The 17,757-nt window shown below is 33.7% G+C and overlaps 3 protein-coding genes across 3 annotated transcripts; 2 read left to right on the forward strand and 1 right to left on the reverse strand.

Annotated features, from left to right (window-relative positions):
- Positions 1–1,643: 1,643 nt before the first annotated feature.
- On the reverse strand, positions 1,644–5,487 carry LOC133290450 (protein FAR1-RELATED SEQUENCE 5-like). Its single transcript, XM_061488529.1, has 4 exons — positions 4,360–5,487; positions 3,660–4,124; positions 3,495–3,554; positions 1,644–1,763 (listed from the first exon to the last, which is right to left on the reverse strand). Exons 1-4 carry the CDS (start codon positions 5,485–5,487, stop codon positions 1,644–1,646), a joined length of 1,773 nt encoding a protein of 590 aa, XP_061344513.1.
- Positions 5,488–15,205: 9,718 nt separating this feature from the next.
- LOC133290451 (uncharacterized) lies at positions 15,206–15,809 on the forward strand. The gene is made up of 2 exons (XM_061488530.1): positions 15,206–15,663; positions 15,785–15,809. Exons 1-2 carry the CDS (start codon positions 15,206–15,208, stop codon positions 15,807–15,809), a joined length of 483 nt encoding a protein of 160 aa, XP_061344514.1.
- Positions 15,810–17,057: 1,248 nt separating this feature from the next.
- On the forward strand, positions 17,058–17,583 carry LOC133290452 (uncharacterized; the record flags this gene model as incomplete). Its single annotated transcript, XM_061488531.1, has 2 exons — positions 17,058–17,345; positions 17,434–17,583. Coding segments are annotated over exons 1-2 (438 nt in total), but the record flags the coding sequence as incomplete, so codon positions are not given.
- Positions 17,584–17,757: the final 174 nt, after the last annotated feature.

Consider the following 17,757-nt stretch of genomic DNA (forward strand, 5'->3'; position numbering starts at 1 on the left):
CTAAAAAAAAAAAAAATTGTCTCAAATTTTACCAACATAAATAAGACATAAATTTCAAAACGGATTCATCCGAATATCAGTATAAAAATTTATCACCTCTACTTCTAAAGCCACACTTAAGTCAAAGTCATCGAGGAAGGCACTTCAGTTGCACCATTGTTCTGGTAGTTGAGCCATAAATTAGAACCGGCAAACGACTTTGGCAAAACCTCAATGAGGGCTGAGAATCCTAAGATTTACCATATCATCGTTTTCATTATTTACATAAGAATAAGTGATGAAATGATTTATCGGTGTGATTATTATGATTTAAAGACGATTTCAAATGATTTATAATTCAGGATAGAAAAATTGCAAATGGGCGAGAGGTTTATACTTTATATTCTCTTTTTAACTATGGATAATTAACTTGTCAAAAGAATTAAATTTTATGTAGATAAAAGATTATGGTGGGATCCACTAAAAAAGGAAATAATAAAAATAAAAATCATAATTGTCCACTAAAAAGGGAAATAAAAAAAATAAAAATCATAATTCCTACTTTCATCATCTCTGCAGGAAAGAATAGTAATTTTTCAGTAACAGAACAAGTTGATTTTTCTTAATCAGTGTTATTAAACCCGGACTCACCTGGTCGGGTTGACCCGGGAACCGGTCATATAACCGGTCTGGTTGAAGCAACAGACCGGCCATGCATCAAAATCGGTGTGACCCAGTCCGACCCGGCCGGTTTTCATGAAAATCGATGACCCGGTCCGGTCACAAAAAAAAAATCCAATTTTTTTTCAAAAAAAAAATCATAATGGACATATTTGAATGTTTTTTTGCTTATTAACTTACATAAGTTATGTATTTACAATGCTAATATTATCTCAATTATGCACTATGCAAAAAAAATTGATTTGATTTGATTTATAGTTAGAGATGTCATTTTCTGAACCTAAAGCCCCCTATCACGATCATTATATTTTTGTTTGATCTTTTATTGGATAATAATATGTGATTTATTATTTTTATATTAAAATATTTGAAGTTTTAATCATTTTTTTAGATATTTGAGTATGTTTATAACTTTATAATATAAATTATAAAATTATATATAATTACCGGGTCATGCGATTGAACCAGTGACCCACTGGTTGAACCAGTGACCTAGTACCTCGAACGAGTCAATGACCGAGCCGGTTTTAATAACATTACCCTTAACTATACGTGAGTAAAAAAATTTCCGAAGCTTATTGTTAAAAAGCACAGAAGAAAAGTACTGGATATCGTTTTTAAAGCAAGTTTCGTACTTTGTGAAAAGAGAAAAAAAAAAAAAAAAACCAGGTTACATACGGATTGAGATCCTCTAATGTCAACTTTTCACATGACCCAGTAATGTTAATCAATCTCAGCCATTTGTTATTTTTAATAATAAATCAACGGTTGTTTTTTATTTTTTTTCTTATTTCTTTTCTCTCTCGTCTATTTACAATTATATATCTCTTTTTTACTTTACTCTCCCACGTTTTCATTTCCTCAGCAAACGTATTCAGAATTGGGATAATTAATTTCTCCTCATCTCTTTCTCATCTCCGCCGGTGCTTCAACGAACCCAGGTTCATCCAAGTCATTTTTTTAGTGAAATATCAAAAGATTGCTCAAGTTCTGTGATCCGCGTCATCATCCTCAACCTCTTTTCCAGAAGAAGACGAAGAAACAAGAAGAAGAAGAAAACGGATAACCCCTGTCTCTGGATTTCTTATCGAGGATGCGACGCTCTGCATCCAAAAAAATGGGTCAATCCAATTCAACTCCTTCCATCAATTCCGATCTCTTCCGCTCTGGTATTTCATCACTACGCCATTTTCATATTTCAATTTTTTTTTATATATTTTAATTTTCAAGCTCGTTTCTTTTTGCCATGGCCATGCTTGACTGTAACTCTCCCCTTCTTTCATGGATCTAATAATAATTTTAATCACGATTATTTAAAAAAACATAGATTAAGGGGTTTTTTAAAAAAGATTATTTTTCTTACGATCATGTTAAAGTTTTTTTTTTTTTTTTTGGGTGGGGGGAGGGTCAGTCCTTGTTGAGAAATTATTTATATTTTTCAAGAATTTTCCTATTATGATTTTGTGAGGTTGGCAGATTGAGGTGGCTGGATGATTAAACTTTTGAAGCATGGACGACACAGGCACAATGGAACCTCTTTGATTAATATGAAACATGGAAAATTCTTGTCTCTAAGCCTGTTTATTCTTGTCTTTTTTTTTGGTGTGCCTCTTATGGGTTTATGCCATTACTCAAACATAATCAGACTAATATCTAGCAAGCACTTTTTATACTGTTTCTGGAATTATTCTCCACCTTGAATATCTGATACTAAAGATATGTCTTGGCTAATGAACTATTTTAATCTAAATCGCAGGATGTTTAGAAGAGGAACAAACGAATGTGGGATTGAAGAAGATGTTATTGCTCGTTTGCCTTCTACCAAAAATTTCGTGAGAGAGAGATATGGATGCTGATGCTGATGTTTCATTCGGAATATAAATATATCACCTTACCAATTTCTCTTATGTACTGTTATTGAAAATTTGACAAATTGTTGTATATTAATCGGTTTCAAGGGGAACAACTGTTGTACTAATTAGCACTTGGAATAATCGGTTTCAAGAGGCTTGATTTTCAAATTCCTGTACGAAAGCACAATGTATTTTACGAAATTCACCAAAATGAATTTTACGAAATTGTTGAAACATCACACTTCCAATTCCAGGTCACAGCTAATATTCCTTAAATTGTGCGGAACAAGATTACAATCAATCACTAGCATTTCAAGTATGAATTTTATTACTATTTAGAACCAAACTTCAATGACAATAAAGCTATAAACTAAATATCGATAAAAGAATCAGTCAAGTGAAAAGTTATGGTACGAAAGCACAATGTATCTTCTTTTTAGTTATGGTATTCAAACTTGGTATAGTGAACTACCTAAGTTACAACTGAATTAGCATTGATAAAATCTGAAGTCAAAAGAGCCAAAATAAATATCGATAAAACTTGAACTATGAGTCTGTACAAAATCTTCCAGTTCAATCTACAAAATCTTCCAATTCAATCTACAATCTCATCAGAAATATAGCTCAAGATTTTACAACACCCCACTATTACCCATGTGATTAGTCAAAATACATGGTGTTTTTTTTAAACTTCTCTAAAAACTGAGCTACCATAATCCATCTTGGGCTAATATGAAAAACTCTACATCAAAGGAATTGGTACTCCATGGATACTTGGTTACTCATTAGGTTTGATACATCACTCAAAGGAATTGACAATGGATTGAACTCGGTGCTTGTTGATTGAAAAAAAGTATCATGAAGTGGCTCATGTTTAAGAAATATAATGCAAATATATTATAAACAATACAAAATTTATTTAAATAAATAAAAATTTCATACACTTCATTAAAAAAAATTAGAAGGTGTCAAAATTCTTACCATTAAAAGTCTATTAAAACCATGATCACTTTCATGAGAACTTGAAATGTCATTGTTTTCCTATGCAAAAACATCAACACAAAATATTGAAGAAAATATTAAATTTGGAAAAACTAAAAAATTAAAACACAATACTCAATAAAATATTGTTGCAAATAAAATTACCTTCAATTGTTTATTTTGTGAAGCACTAATTTTTGGGACCTTTTTTGTCTTCTTGGGTTGGTTCTCCACCCAACTCTTTGGACGCTTTCTCCAATTCTTTATACCATTTCTTCTTTTCAATCCTTTGACTTGTAAGAAATGATTTTCATTTGGGAAAGAGGAAGAAAGATCAACATTAATATTTTCTAGTCCCAAGTTTTTCTTGCAAATCTCATCAACTTGCTTTCGTAAGTCTTCTATGGCCTTTTCCATAAAGAAGTAAGCTTCCTTACAATCAGATGCTTGTGTGGCTATTCTCACTAATTTAGGGCAAATTTTCCTATATCGTTGTGTGCTATCAAGATTAGCATCTTCTTGAACATGTTTGCCATGTGTATCTTTCACAAATCCATTTTTTGCTTCCCTAGTCCACCTTTTCAAAATATACTGAATGGGCAACTTCTTTATATCTTTGACATCAAGAACCTTGATTGCATGACAACACAAAATGCCAAAAGTTTAAAAACTTTTTGCAGCTACATGAAACTGTACTTGTGGAAGGAGTAAATGAAATTTTAAATTCTCCATCCTCATTGCACAACCCAACAAAATAGTCATGGATTAATTCACCTTCATTTCCTTTTTTTATATAACATGCTGCATATTTGTCATATTCTTTTTGAAAAAGATCAAAAAGAGGTAAAGTATATATTTGTGCAACCTGTTGCAATAAAGGTGAATTTTCCATCTTCAACCTTGGTACTTTTTGCCTAGATTCAAATTCACATTGCAGCTCATTGTATCTCTTATCACTAACCACCCTTTCAAAGTGTTTGAAAAATTGTATTATGTCCAAGTCAGGTTTCATGCAAGTTTTCAAATCTGCATTAAAGCTTTCACTAAGTTGTGTACTTTGCATGCCAATAGTGGAAGTATTTTTCATATAACATTTTGCCCATTTTTCCTTTACTTTGTACACACCTATTAACCATTTGTTATCATGAAGATTGTATTCATCCAGCAATTTATCCCATGCTATTTGAAAATCAGCTTCCTCTGAGCATTTGTACATGCAAAAACTAAAGTCTTTCAAAAAATGAGACCCATTCTTCATCAAATTACCAAGGTGCTTTATGCCATTTTGCATCAAATGCCAAGAACATAAACCATGATATGTTTCGGGCATTACCCGTGGTAAAGCTTTAGCCATGGCATGGTCTTGATCTGTGAAAAGAGTTTGAGGCTTCTTGTTCTTATGTGCTTTCAAAAATTCTCTAAAGAGCCACTCAAATGATTCCGAAGTCTCGTCATAAAGAAGTGCAGCTCCAAAAATCACCACCCCTCTAAAGTGGTTAAATCCTGCAAAAACAGCCAAAGGTCTATATGCATTATTGTTACTATATGTAGTATCAAGGGTAACCACATCACCAAAGTATTCATAATCCATTATCATTCTTGCATCAGCCCAAAAAATATTTGTGATTTGTTCTTCAATATCTAATTGGACTGTATGATAGAATGATGGGTTTTCTATTGATTCTTGTTGAAAATATTGTAATAAGCTTCCTGCCTCTCCATATGCCATATTTCTCAACCTCTTGCTACGAAGATAATTCTTTTGATCCAAGCGTGTGTAACCAAGATTTTCTCTTCCACCAACTTGTCTACTCATTAATTCAAATGAAGTCTTTTGCTTAAGGCCTGAATCATTAGCCAAATCAATCTCATGAGCTTGAACTTGAGACAATTTTCTTTGAGATATTAGCATGTGACTTGTCTCCAGAAGATGCAAAGGATGGTTATGCTCATCGCAAAAATCATAAATTTGATACTTCTCAATATTTTTCATATATTTGAGTCCCAATTTCACCGGACAATTTGTTCTAGTTTGAAGGCGAGGATTGATAGTTAAATGATCCCTTTTGTCTGCTCTACGAACACCCTCTTTGCTACATACATATCTAACAGTCAAAATCCTTCCATTTTTGTTCTTGTTATAATATAGCTTTCGAACATTAAATCCAATTCTAACTCCATATTCAGTCCAAAATTTCCATGCCTCTTCTAAAGTACTAAATGTATTGCCTTTTCTAGGTTGTCATTCTAACTCTGCATCCATGCATGGTGCATTTTGTGCAACAATTAAATCACTTGGCATCGTAACATAACAAAATAAATAAATTCAGCTATAAAATATTATTTAAAAATATAAAATTGAAAAATATACCGTATTGTTTCCATAGCCTTACTCGTTAGCATTTGAATGTTGTTTTAACCATGGATGATGGACAAGTTCAGCCATATTGCTCAACCTGCATTTCAAAAATTTTGCCTTTTGACACGCAAGAGAATTTTTTTGGAAATTGTTGAAAAATATAATCTTTTTACTGAAAATTTACAAATAATCAAGAGAAATTTAAAGAACAAGCATGGTCATTGCAAAAAGCAACAAGTTTAAAAATTAAAATATAAAAAAATATGAAAATTCGAATATGAAAATAGCGTATTGATGAAATACCAGAGCAAAAAATATCGCAATTGGCATCAGCGTTTGTTGAAGCAAAGACACATATGAGGGGTTTGTAGAAGCATAGACGGAGATGAGCAGAAAACGTGGGAGAGTTTGCTGAATAAGTTTGTTGAGGGAAAAACATGGGAGAGTTTGCTGAGAAAGTAAAGTAAAAAAAAGAGATATAATTGTAAATAGATGAGAGAGAAAAGAAATAAGAAAAAAAAAACAACCATTGATTTATTATTAAAAATAACAAATGGCTGAGATTGATTAACATTACTGAGTCATGTGAAAACTTGACATTAGAGGATCTCAATCCTAACTAAAGCTTTCATCAAATTTACAGAGAAATTTCTGCACATTAAAGTAAAGTGAATTGCTTTTATTTCACTGTTGATTCACATCTCGATTTTCGTGAATTTGCTCAACCTTTTGTGACATTAATTATGGTTTGCAATTTTTCACATTCTGACACAATCAATTTCAGTATTTCACATCTTTGGTTTTTTAATGAAACTTTGCATTGTCAAATTTTTCGTGATCCGTGAAGTTTTGGTTTAAATGAAACTTACATGAATTTTAGTTTGTGGGTACTGTTCATGAAACTTGTGAATTGTTTCATTTTTATTTAATGTCATTTTATCGTGTTGTTTGTGAAATGATCTGTGGCCTTATCTTTTATTGTTCCATGGATTTAGATTGTTCTGACAGTTTAGATTATTGTGATTAGTTTACTTGAATTTTGTTTAATGGCTATATTATTTCGTGAAATAATGTGCCTTCAATGTCACATCAAGTTTTTCATGTTTAATGGCCATATACTATTAGTTACAGTAATTGGAATTTACATTTGCCTGACACTATTAGCTATTGGCATTTGTTTTGTTTTCACCGATAATTTAGATATTAATTTTTTTTAGCATTGAAATTTGAAATCCAATAAATTTTTTGATTATTGTTACGCTTTTGGCTATTAGTGAAACATTTGTTTGCCTATTAGTGTGAAGGGAAATAATAATTTCATGTTATATAAGAGATATATTTTATGTCATACACTCATAAAATTTCATACTAATTTTTTTTTTTACATTGTGAACTTCACATATTTGTGTCACCCACATAAAAATACGATATCATGTAATATGAAATTAGTAAACCGTAATGTGAAACTAGTTAATTGGATTCACTTTTAAAATTGGTGTCACACGAGACATCTCGGTTAACGTGAAAGATGCTTTGCTGATCAATAATTTCACATTTGGAATTGTCATGATATTATGTTACTGCATTTTTTATAAAATTATTGATATTGCTGATTTTTATTAGACTTGTGATTGAGCCTTTAAATTATTGGGTCTTATTAGTTAGTTTTCACATAGTACAGCAGCATCTTTACTATGCGTTTCAACTTAAGTTTAAGCTTTGTAAAGGCTAGTGTGATATTTGAGAATTATTTTTAAGTTAATTGGTTTCAATTTTGAAGGTGTGATTCTTACTGTTGTGTAGACATGGGCTTCGTGTGTCATTTTTGAAACTTGATTTTCGTGCAATGTTAAATTTCAACATTATTGGAGTTGGAACTTTGTTGCAGTGTTCTGTGAACATGTGTACTGTTATTAGTGATTTTCTATTGATATTATATTAAGTGGACTACTGATATTGTTGTTGGAGTTTAATCATTAAAGTTTCAATATTTATTTTGGTTGACATATTATTTTTGTATTTTAGATTTTACATATGATCTGGGCGTGTAAATTATTGGACATTTGGCTATGATTTTAGTGAAATAAGTGAATATCGTCTGGACTTTTGCATAGTTTTGTGAAATAGGTTCACATGGGTATGTCTCGTAATTAATAAACTTTGTCCTTTTTGGGACATTTTAGTGGGCTTTCACATTTCATATTTTGGATTTAGTGAAATTGGTTTCATACTTCTTTTGGATATATGGGTCTTCAATATTTTATTTAATTGGCACATTTATGACTAGTTCATCGCCATTGGTTTTTGGCACTATAAAAATGTTGTTGCCATGTTTTTAGTCTCATTGATTGCTGTGTATTCCATCTTGACTTATGATTGACAATAGAATAAATGCAATTAATCATTGATTTTTTTTATTATAGCTTAACATATAAAATTAATATTTACTCCATTTGGCGGTGTTACTGAATTATTTTGTTGAATAAAAGAGAGTAAAGTTACCGTATAATTTGGCATTAATTGCATGTGGCAAAAGGAAGGTAAATGAGTATAACAGGTTCTGAACCCATGACTGAAGGTTAATATTTATGCACCGTGTGAATTAAATTAGACAAGCTTTTATGTCATGTGTTATAATGATTTGATTGTATGTATTAATTAGTGTTTCCTTATACACACAATATTGAGATGAATAATTTGAGTATTTTGGTATTATTGCCTATGGTTCGAAGCAATAATTTGGGTCTGAAAATTAATGTCAAGTGATCCATATAATTTCATTTAATTAAGGATTATCCTCAGCACCTTTAATTATTTCAATTATATATTAAGAGTCTTTGGATCACATAAAGGGTATGGCATTAGTTGTAATTCATCATGCAAATATAATAAAAATTCTTGTGGGATAAATTTTTGAAAATTGCATATAATGCTTTTATGTTGATGTTATGGAGATATATAATTTATAAAATTTATCTGCCCAGAAGGGATAAATTTTAGACAATTATATATAATTTTCTCCTACTTAAGCATAGTTAGTAATGCTGAATTTTTATGGCAAAATTTGTTAGATTGACCATGCAATATGATTTCTAGAAACAAATGTTGTGAAGTGTTTCATGTTGTTGGAAGCACATATTGTTAAGTGTTTCATGTTGTTGGAAACACATGTTGTTAAGTGTTTGATGTTGTTGGGCATCATTCTTCTTTTATGCTATTTAAATTGAATTATGTTTAACATCGCGATGCTAGGCTAAACACCTTTAATCAATCTAAGGTTAAAGGTTCGTTAATTTATTTCAGAGGATAGGTTTTTAACTTTTTAAATCAATTTTGTTTTTTTTCCAATTCAGGTTGAATATCATGCGATTGTAGGTATTCAAACTGAATAATGCGATTGCATTCTATAAGGAAAAATTGATCATTAGATTTAATAGTCAGATTAATTTACCCAATGAACATAAGTTGAACAGATCAAAACTACTGCGATCGCATAGTTGAGATACTGTATTCAACCAAACGCTAGGCGATAGTCTAGAGAGGGTTTCCAATTGAATTTGAGGATTCCGAATTTAATCGAGGTTAATCACAAATTAATAATTATCTTTTAATCCAATGACGAAATAAATAAATAAATCCTGATTCCTTAGGTTGATTGCTTTTTAATTCTGATTTTTAAATCCAATTTCAAATCAACAAAATCTTCCTTCCCTTTTATATTTTATTTTACAGAACGTTCCTGATTTCTAGCAGGTTCTTTGGGAGACGATTTGAGTTGTCGTATCACTACAAATCTAAGCTCGGTAATTTGTGTGGGTTCGACAACGCACGCCACATTCGTTTTTCCTTAACAGTGAATTTTTGTTAATTCCTTTGAATTAATTTAAATATATTTGACAAGTGATCTACATGAAAGTAAGTGGGAGTAGATGTATGTTCTTAGTACTTTACGTAGATGACATTTTATTTTTCAGTAAGATGATGATTTACTGAATGAAATAAAAGTTTTTTTTTATCTAAAATGCTTTTATAGGAAATACCTTGAAGTAGCCTCCTTTGTATATATGAGTACTTTAAATTCTTATGATTCCCTTAATTAGTGGGAGTTGTACTTGAGGCTTTCTTTTGAGTGTTTTAGATTCCCTTGATTAGTGGGAGTTACATTCAGTTTGCTTTTTTGGTCATGCAAATTGATGGTGATTTTTGTGACTTTTGTTTGAATTTTAATAATTGATGATCATCATTATTGTTATTTCTCCTGTCGACTGAGAAATATATGTATGAATAAAATCTTTGAGCATGTTGTGAGCTTAAAGATGATTGAATGTCACAAATTTTTGAGATCTCATGTTGTATTGTGACATGTTGGTTTATTTAAACTATGCAATTTCATGTCGTTTGGAAATTGCGTTAATTCAACTTCATGTTGTTAAGAAATTGGATTGAAAAGGCACTTTCATGTTGTTTAGAAGTTGCGGTACTGCAATTTCATGTTGTTGAGAAATTGCATTATGGAGTGTAATTTCATGTTGATTGGAGATTGCACTAATGTAATTTCATGTTATTGAGAAATTACATTGAGGGCTGTTGCTACTCACGGCAAGTGCACCGATCGTACAAGTAATATAATGATTGAATAAGAGATCGTTCCTACGAGGATTATACTCAAGCACTAATTCACTATCGCAAATTTAGTTGGACAATCAAAGTTATATTTGGAAACAGAATTTGAGTTAAAAATTTAAAATATTAAAACTAATTGATTGCAAGAATTAAAAGCAAGAAAGTAAAGATTTGAATAAACTGATAAAATAAAAACGTAGCTAGGGTTTCAATTTCCTTCAATCTCTTTATTACGTTTGAATTTCTTCCTTACATTAATCATCCTTAGTATCAATCTAATCAATTCTTTCGCATGTAATTAGGGCTCAATCCCTTGTTACCCTAAAACCTTTACAATCTTGAAAGAACCATAGTTCCCCTGTTATTCCCCAAGAATGCAAGCATTAAGTTCGAGAATCTTAAAGATTACGCAAACCCTATGTCTATCCCTAGAATCATAACGTTTACGATGAAGTTATCAGATATGGATCAGACACCAAGATCCCTATTGTCATGCATTTACCTATGATTAATATATAAGATTCAAGCCTATATAAAGCATTAAAAACAGATAACTTCATTCATGATATAAAGGAAAATTAACATAGCAAATTGTTCAAAACATAATAAAGATCTTGAATTCCATCTAACCCTAACTACTTAAGAAACTAGCCAGACATAGCAAAATCATGAACAAAAGACAATATAAAAGCTCCCGTAAACTCCATAGGTGATTGGTGAATCTTCAATATCCCCGGTGCAGACTTGATGTTGATCCGTCTCCGCCACTCACAAACATGAACCGAGTGTTTCTCCGCGTTCCCTCTGCCTCCAAGCACCAAGAGTTGTTTTTCAATATGAAAAGTTGTGTACTCTGACCCCCAAATGTGTTATTTATTGGCCAAGAGTTCGTATCCTAGTTGAATACCTCGTATGGGCCTAAGTTGGGTTTCTGGGGCGCTTAAGCTTGGTCATTCGCGCTTAAGCCCCCTAGAACGGTGATTGTAGAGTTCGCGTTGCGCGCTTAAGCGCGCTCCTCGAGCTGGAATTTTCTTCTTGCAGCGCGCTTAAGCCCTGAGTTGGGGCTTAAGCGCCCAGAGGCAGTGGCTATTTGCGTATTTTGGAATATTTTGGGGGCTTAAGCTTCCTCTTCAACAATTTGATAAGATCTTCAAATCTTCTTGTTTCTGATCTTCATCTATCATCTCTTCTAGTTGTGATTCCAATATTCAAATTTGCCTCCTTTTATCTTAAAATTCCTTCAAAATAGCAAATATATTATTTAATTCAAAAATCAGATAATGTTCATGATTATCATATTAAAACCCTAGTTTTTGACTTGTTCAACTTGATAATTTATATTATTTTAGTCTATAAAACAAGATAAACTAAAGGTTTATCAAGGGCCGATAAGAATTAGTGTGTTACGTTGTTGATCGCATTTTGGCACTAATTCTTACTACAATACTGGACCTTGATTCATGAAGATGTAATACTCATTGTATGTGAGTATGGAAGGTCATATGCTATGATATTTTCGGTATATTGATCGTCATGTTCCTATGATGGTGTTATGTTGGATTGAATTATGTTGAGATGCTGGTATTGGAATTGGAATATTATTTTTCAAAATCGTAGCCACGTAAAATGATTTTTTTTAGTTATTAACCCGATAGAGTCGTTTTCAAAATAAAATGATTTTTAAAATAATATTAAATTAATTAATATAGCCCAAGTGGGAGAATGCTAGAATTTTTCTTTATGTGGGCAATATTAATTAATTAGTTTTCTGTTTTTGAAATTAATCGGGTTAATGGATTTTCCAATTGTATTATTTTGATAAGCTCGTTGTGATCATGTTGAGTTGGGCTTTTGGCATCTGTTGGTATTAGGCCTGGTTGGGTAGCAGTGTAGGCTTTAGTGTAACCCTGGTTTTCCGAGATAGGTGGACCCAGTGGACACAAATTCTTTTTAGGGTATTTGGCTAGGTCCTCTCTCTAGCCTATTTATATTGGGATTAAATCCCATGAGCCGTAATGTTCCCATCGCTGAGGCTGCCACTTGCGAAATAGGTCATAGAGAGGAAAATCCTTGCATGTAGTTCCCCTTTCCTCCAGCTTTGTGATAACCCAAAAAGGTACGCATAATCTCATATATATTTTTTTGGAAATATTCCATTGGTTCATCGCTTCGCGATTAGTCCGATTCGGAGCGGGTCCAGGATTAAGGCTTTAAATCCCTCTCAAAGGTGGTACTGGAGAGATTCGAACACATGCCCTCACCCTCACCTGCTCAGCTCCCATGCGCCAACTGAGCTACCACCATTTGGTGCATAATCTCATATTTTGATTTCATATTATTTGGGTATTTTATAATCATATACATCTTCTTGAAATTATAAATCTTTCAGAAAATTGTAGACTACATAAAGATAAGATACCATAATATGCCCATGTTTATTACTGAAAATGGTGAGTGAACAAGTTTTAGATTATCTCATTTGATCTACTTTAATTAGTTTCTCTTGTGGACTTTTTGGTCTTGATGTAAATAAACAAGAGAATTGTGACAATGAAATTGATTTTATTTTTTTATTTTTTTTGTACAAACCATGCTTTAGGATACTCACCACCACTTGCCGAAAAGGATTTGAATGCTTTAATCCAAGACTTCGACCGCATAAAGTATCATAATGATTATCTTCCAGCTCTGCTAAGAGCCATAAGGTGGGTGCTAAGGAGTGAGGACCACTATGAGCACTGTTATTTTTGCCTTAGTTATTTTAATCAAATATTCTTCATGTGTTTTTCTAAGCTCATTTATTTGTCACTTTACCAATGAGGATGAACTTTTTCATATGAGTAGGAAATGTGCAGATGTGAGAGGATATATTTCATATGGTCATTGATGGATAGCTTTGAATGGGTGGAAGGTTATGACTTATGGTTTGGGTTTATAATTCTTATTCGTTTGTTGGATATTGCTCTTTTTTAATTTTAATCGGTTAATCGCTAAAGTATAATCCATGGTTAGATCATTAGAAACAAACCCAAGAGGCAGACTCTCGAACGGTTGCCCACACAACCATCTCATCCTTGATTTGTAACAATTGTTCGTGGGAGGTAATCAAAACGATGAAATCCCATGCGCTTCCGCGTTTCTGATGATATACCTAGGTATTCCTGAGGAAAAGAACCAGTTTTGAAATAAATTCATGTGATTGTTTTTGAAAATTATTTTTTTTGGATCTTTTTCTATATTTGTATTTATTTCGAATTTCTGTAGGTTTCCTCCTTGCTGTTTTTTGTTTTTTTTTTGGAATTTCTATGTATTTTTCGAAAATTGGAGATCAAGAAATTGCGAAGAACATGAGGATTCAACACTGTCTGAGACTTTTCGTGGACCTCTGGACCTCGGAATTGGACGATCCATATATGGTTGGAAAGAGGACGGAAAGACGATCAAAATGACGGGTGGATCGCCGCCGTTAGATCCTCCACGCGCCGCCACGCGCCACCTCAAGTGGCTGAGAGTGGGCTTCACTCTCCGGGAGAGATACGGAGCGTGGGGGCGCGTGCCACACCCTTTTTGGGTGGTTCCGGCGACCGTGTTCTCGTCTCCCCGTGGTGGTCCTTCCCCTGGATTTTCGTGTTGAGATGACTTCGGCTGACGGCGCGGCAAAACAGTTGGCTAGGGTTCCTTTTTTTTGTCTCCTAGGGTTTCTAGCAAAGGATTGGGTCTTTGGGGTTGTGGGCCCATAGATACCCTAAAGGGGCTTGAGACAGATACTAGGGGCTGGACGGAAAAGGAATTTCAAAGTTGTAATTTTATTTATTTATTGATTATTATAGGAAAGCCATGGATTAAAGTTATTTATTTATTATTTAATGTTTTAATTGAATGGTATGAATTATATGTGCGATTAAACATGATGTATAAAATAACATGTCATATAGAATAGGAAGATGCCATATTGTTGCATGATCACATGTCATTACTGCATAGTAGCTATTATGTCTTGAATCGACTAGTATGATAGTTAGTATGCGTGATTATTTAGGTTGTCCATTGGATTAATTAATTATGGATTTAAAATCTAGATAAATAATCCAGTTAATTTCCTAAGAGAAAATTGTTTTTTGAGAAAATAAATTTTTGTGGGTTTTCTGAAATGGTCATGGAGTAACACGTGTTGACGCAAAGTGACCGGATTTCTGAAATCAAACAAAATTTTTTTTTTGAATTAAACATTTCTTGGAAATTAAAAATTCTAATTTTTAAAATATTGAATGGGTGAAGGTTTTAAATTAAATATTTAATTATAAAACCTACGGGCTCCAATTGTGGGTTTATTAGTGAAATGATTATCGCTGAAGCCCCATCGGATAAGGATAATCAGATTTCGCTAGATTAAACCTTAATATCTTCAAAATTTTGGTAAAGTTTTGTACGGCCCATCGTCGGCAACACTTAGATACTAAAGATAATTTTGACAATAAACAATGGTTAAATACATTCAACTTTAATAAAATTGTTAACCCTCCCATCGAGGCTCTGACAATGGAACTGAAGGCCCAAAATAACAATATTAGTTTTACAAGTATCTTGCCCATCGTAAGCCTTGTAAAGATAGCTAATGGATTGTTAAACAATAAACGAATAGTAGTTATTAGAATCTACTAGCGCCATATCTGTTTGTTGTTTTCTTTTCGAGTTTGTAAATAATGTGTGTAATTTTATTTTCAGAAAAATGTCTTCATTCAATCCTTTAGCTACTATTTTGAGTCAAAAACCAATGGATGGTACAAACTACAAACAATGGAAAACAAATCTGGATATTGTTCTTCAATATGAAAAGCTCAATTTTGTTCTGACCACCCCTATACCGGCGCAGCCTGCTGAAGATGCGCCTGAGGCAACAAAGGCCCAATTTCAGCAGGAGAAGGAGAAATGGGAGAAGGCAAATGTGGCAGTTCGCTGTTACATTTTAGCCAGTCTTGCCAATCACCTTCAGGAGCAGGTAAACATGGTTGAGAGTGGAGCAGCTATGCTCCAGACTCTTGATGGCATGTTTGCTACGTCCAGCAGCTCTGCTAGGCAGATTGCGCTGAATGCTGTCACTAAGACAGTAATGTCTGGAGGAAGTGTGCGGGATCATTGTTTGTCAATGATTGCAAACTTCAAGAAGGCTGAGGATCATGGGGTCAAGTTTGAACAAGAAGTAAAAGTTGACCTTCTCTTGCAATCATTGCCTGAATACTTCACTCAATTCAAGATGAATTATAATATGAATAAGATGAATCTTAATCTTACTCAACTGATGCACGAGCTTGAGAGTGCTGAACAGTCTCTAGTCAAGCAGGGCAGTGCATTTTATGCTGGTGAAAGTTCTGTGAAACCTAAGGGGAAACCCAAGGGGAAGAACAAGAACAAGAAAAAGAAGAAATCAGGTATTCCAGTTGCCAAACCAGTTGCAATGAAGCAACCGAAAGGTAAGTGCTTCAAGTGCGGACAAAAGGGGCATTGGAAGAAAAATTGCCCACGCATGAATCAGCCAGGTATGGGTAATTTACATGTGATTGAGGCTTGTTTAGTGGAGAATTACAATGATAAATGGATCATTGATTCAGGAGCCACTAACCATGTTTGTTACTCTTTGCAGTGGTTCAAACATAGCTTGCCTTTAAGCGAAGGACAAAGAGTTTTGAAGCTTGGAAATGGGGAGCTTGTGTCTGCACTGGCAGTGGGACAAGTTATTTTATCTTTTAATAATTGCAGAACTTTGGTTTTAGAAGACTGTTTATTTATTCCGGATTTTAAGAGGAATTTAATTTCTGTTAGTTGTTTGATTAAACATGGTTTAACAGTTCAGTTTAATTCCTCAGTTTCAATAAGGAGTTCGTCTTCTTTTATTTGTTCTGGCGTAATGTTTAATGGTCTTTATTTCCTTAGTCCTGTACCCTGTGAAGTTTATCATGTTGAATTAAGAGATGTTGAGGATATCAACTCATCAAAGAAAAGGAAAGTTTCCAATGAAACTTATCTTTGGCATTTGAGGTTGGGTCACATTAACTCAAACAGGATACACGGTTTAGGCAGAAAAACATCTTGGTGTTCAAATTAAGACTCTTCGGTCTGATCGAGGGGGTGAATACCTATCTGGAGAGTTCAGGTCTTACCTGACCCAAGAGGGGATAGTTTCACAATTATCTTCTCCAGGGACACCCCAGCAGAATGGAGTCGCTGAAAGGAGAAATAGAACCCTTTTAGAGATGGCAAGATCGATGCTCAGTTATTCACCTTTGCCTTCTGGGGATATGCCTTAGAAACTGCTATGTACCTTTTGAACTTGGCTCCATCAAAATCTGTTCTAAAGACTCCAATAGAATTATGGAAAGGGTGTAAGCCCAGCTTGAACCATATTCGGATTTGGGGCGCTCCGACACATGTCTTACAACAGAAGCCAAATAAGATGGACTCTCGTACAGAAGTGTGCATGTTTATAGGCTATCATAAAGGAACCAGAGGCTGGTTATTTTTATAGTCCGAAAGAAAAGAAGGTTTTAGTGAGTACACATGCGACTTTCTTAGAGGAGGACTATATGGAAAATCACAAGCCGAGGAGTACGGTTATACTTGACGAGCTAGACTCGGATCAAGTTTCGCCTCAACCTCAAGGGGTTCCAGCTTTTATTCCTGTATTTGTTCAAAGAGGGGAAAATATGCCTGTAGTTGAACATACGCAGGAACCAGAGACAGAACCAGAAGTTCAGCATGATAATCAACAAGTGGAGTTACCACTTGTAGAAGAACAAAATCATGAAATGGTTTATCCAGAAATAAATCAGGGTCCTCCTCAAATTGTTAACCCACCAGACTTGAATCATCCTGTATGCTCAGCAACAAGTGCAGCACAGTCGTAGTGGGAGATTGATTCGTAAACCAACAAGATATCTCTTCTTGGGTGAATCGAGTCAGGATGTCATCATTGAGAATGATGATGATCCCACTAGTTATGACAAGGCACTAGAAGATGTTGATGCTCAGGAATGGCTTGAGGCTATGAGTCGTGAAATGGATTCTATGTATTCTAACTCAGTTTGGTCTCTTGTAGATGCACCAAAAGGGGTAAGACCCATTGGGTGTAAGTGGATTTACAAGAGAAAGAGAGGATAGACGGAAAGGTTGAAACCTTCAAAGCTAGATTGGTGGCGAAGGGTACACCCAAATAGAAGGTGTGGATGATGAAGAAACCTTCGCTAGCGGTTGCCATGCTCAATCTATCCGGATTCTCTTATCTGT

Source organism: Gastrolobium bilobum, unplaced genomic scaffold (genome assembly GCF_033153095.1).
Source record: "Gastrolobium bilobum isolate Gb01-03AN ecotype WA unplaced genomic scaffold, APGP_CSIRO_Gbil_v1 utg6928, whole genome shotgun sequence".
Taxonomy (NCBI): Eukaryota; Viridiplantae; Streptophyta; class Magnoliopsida; order Fabales; family Fabaceae; genus Gastrolobium; species Gastrolobium bilobum.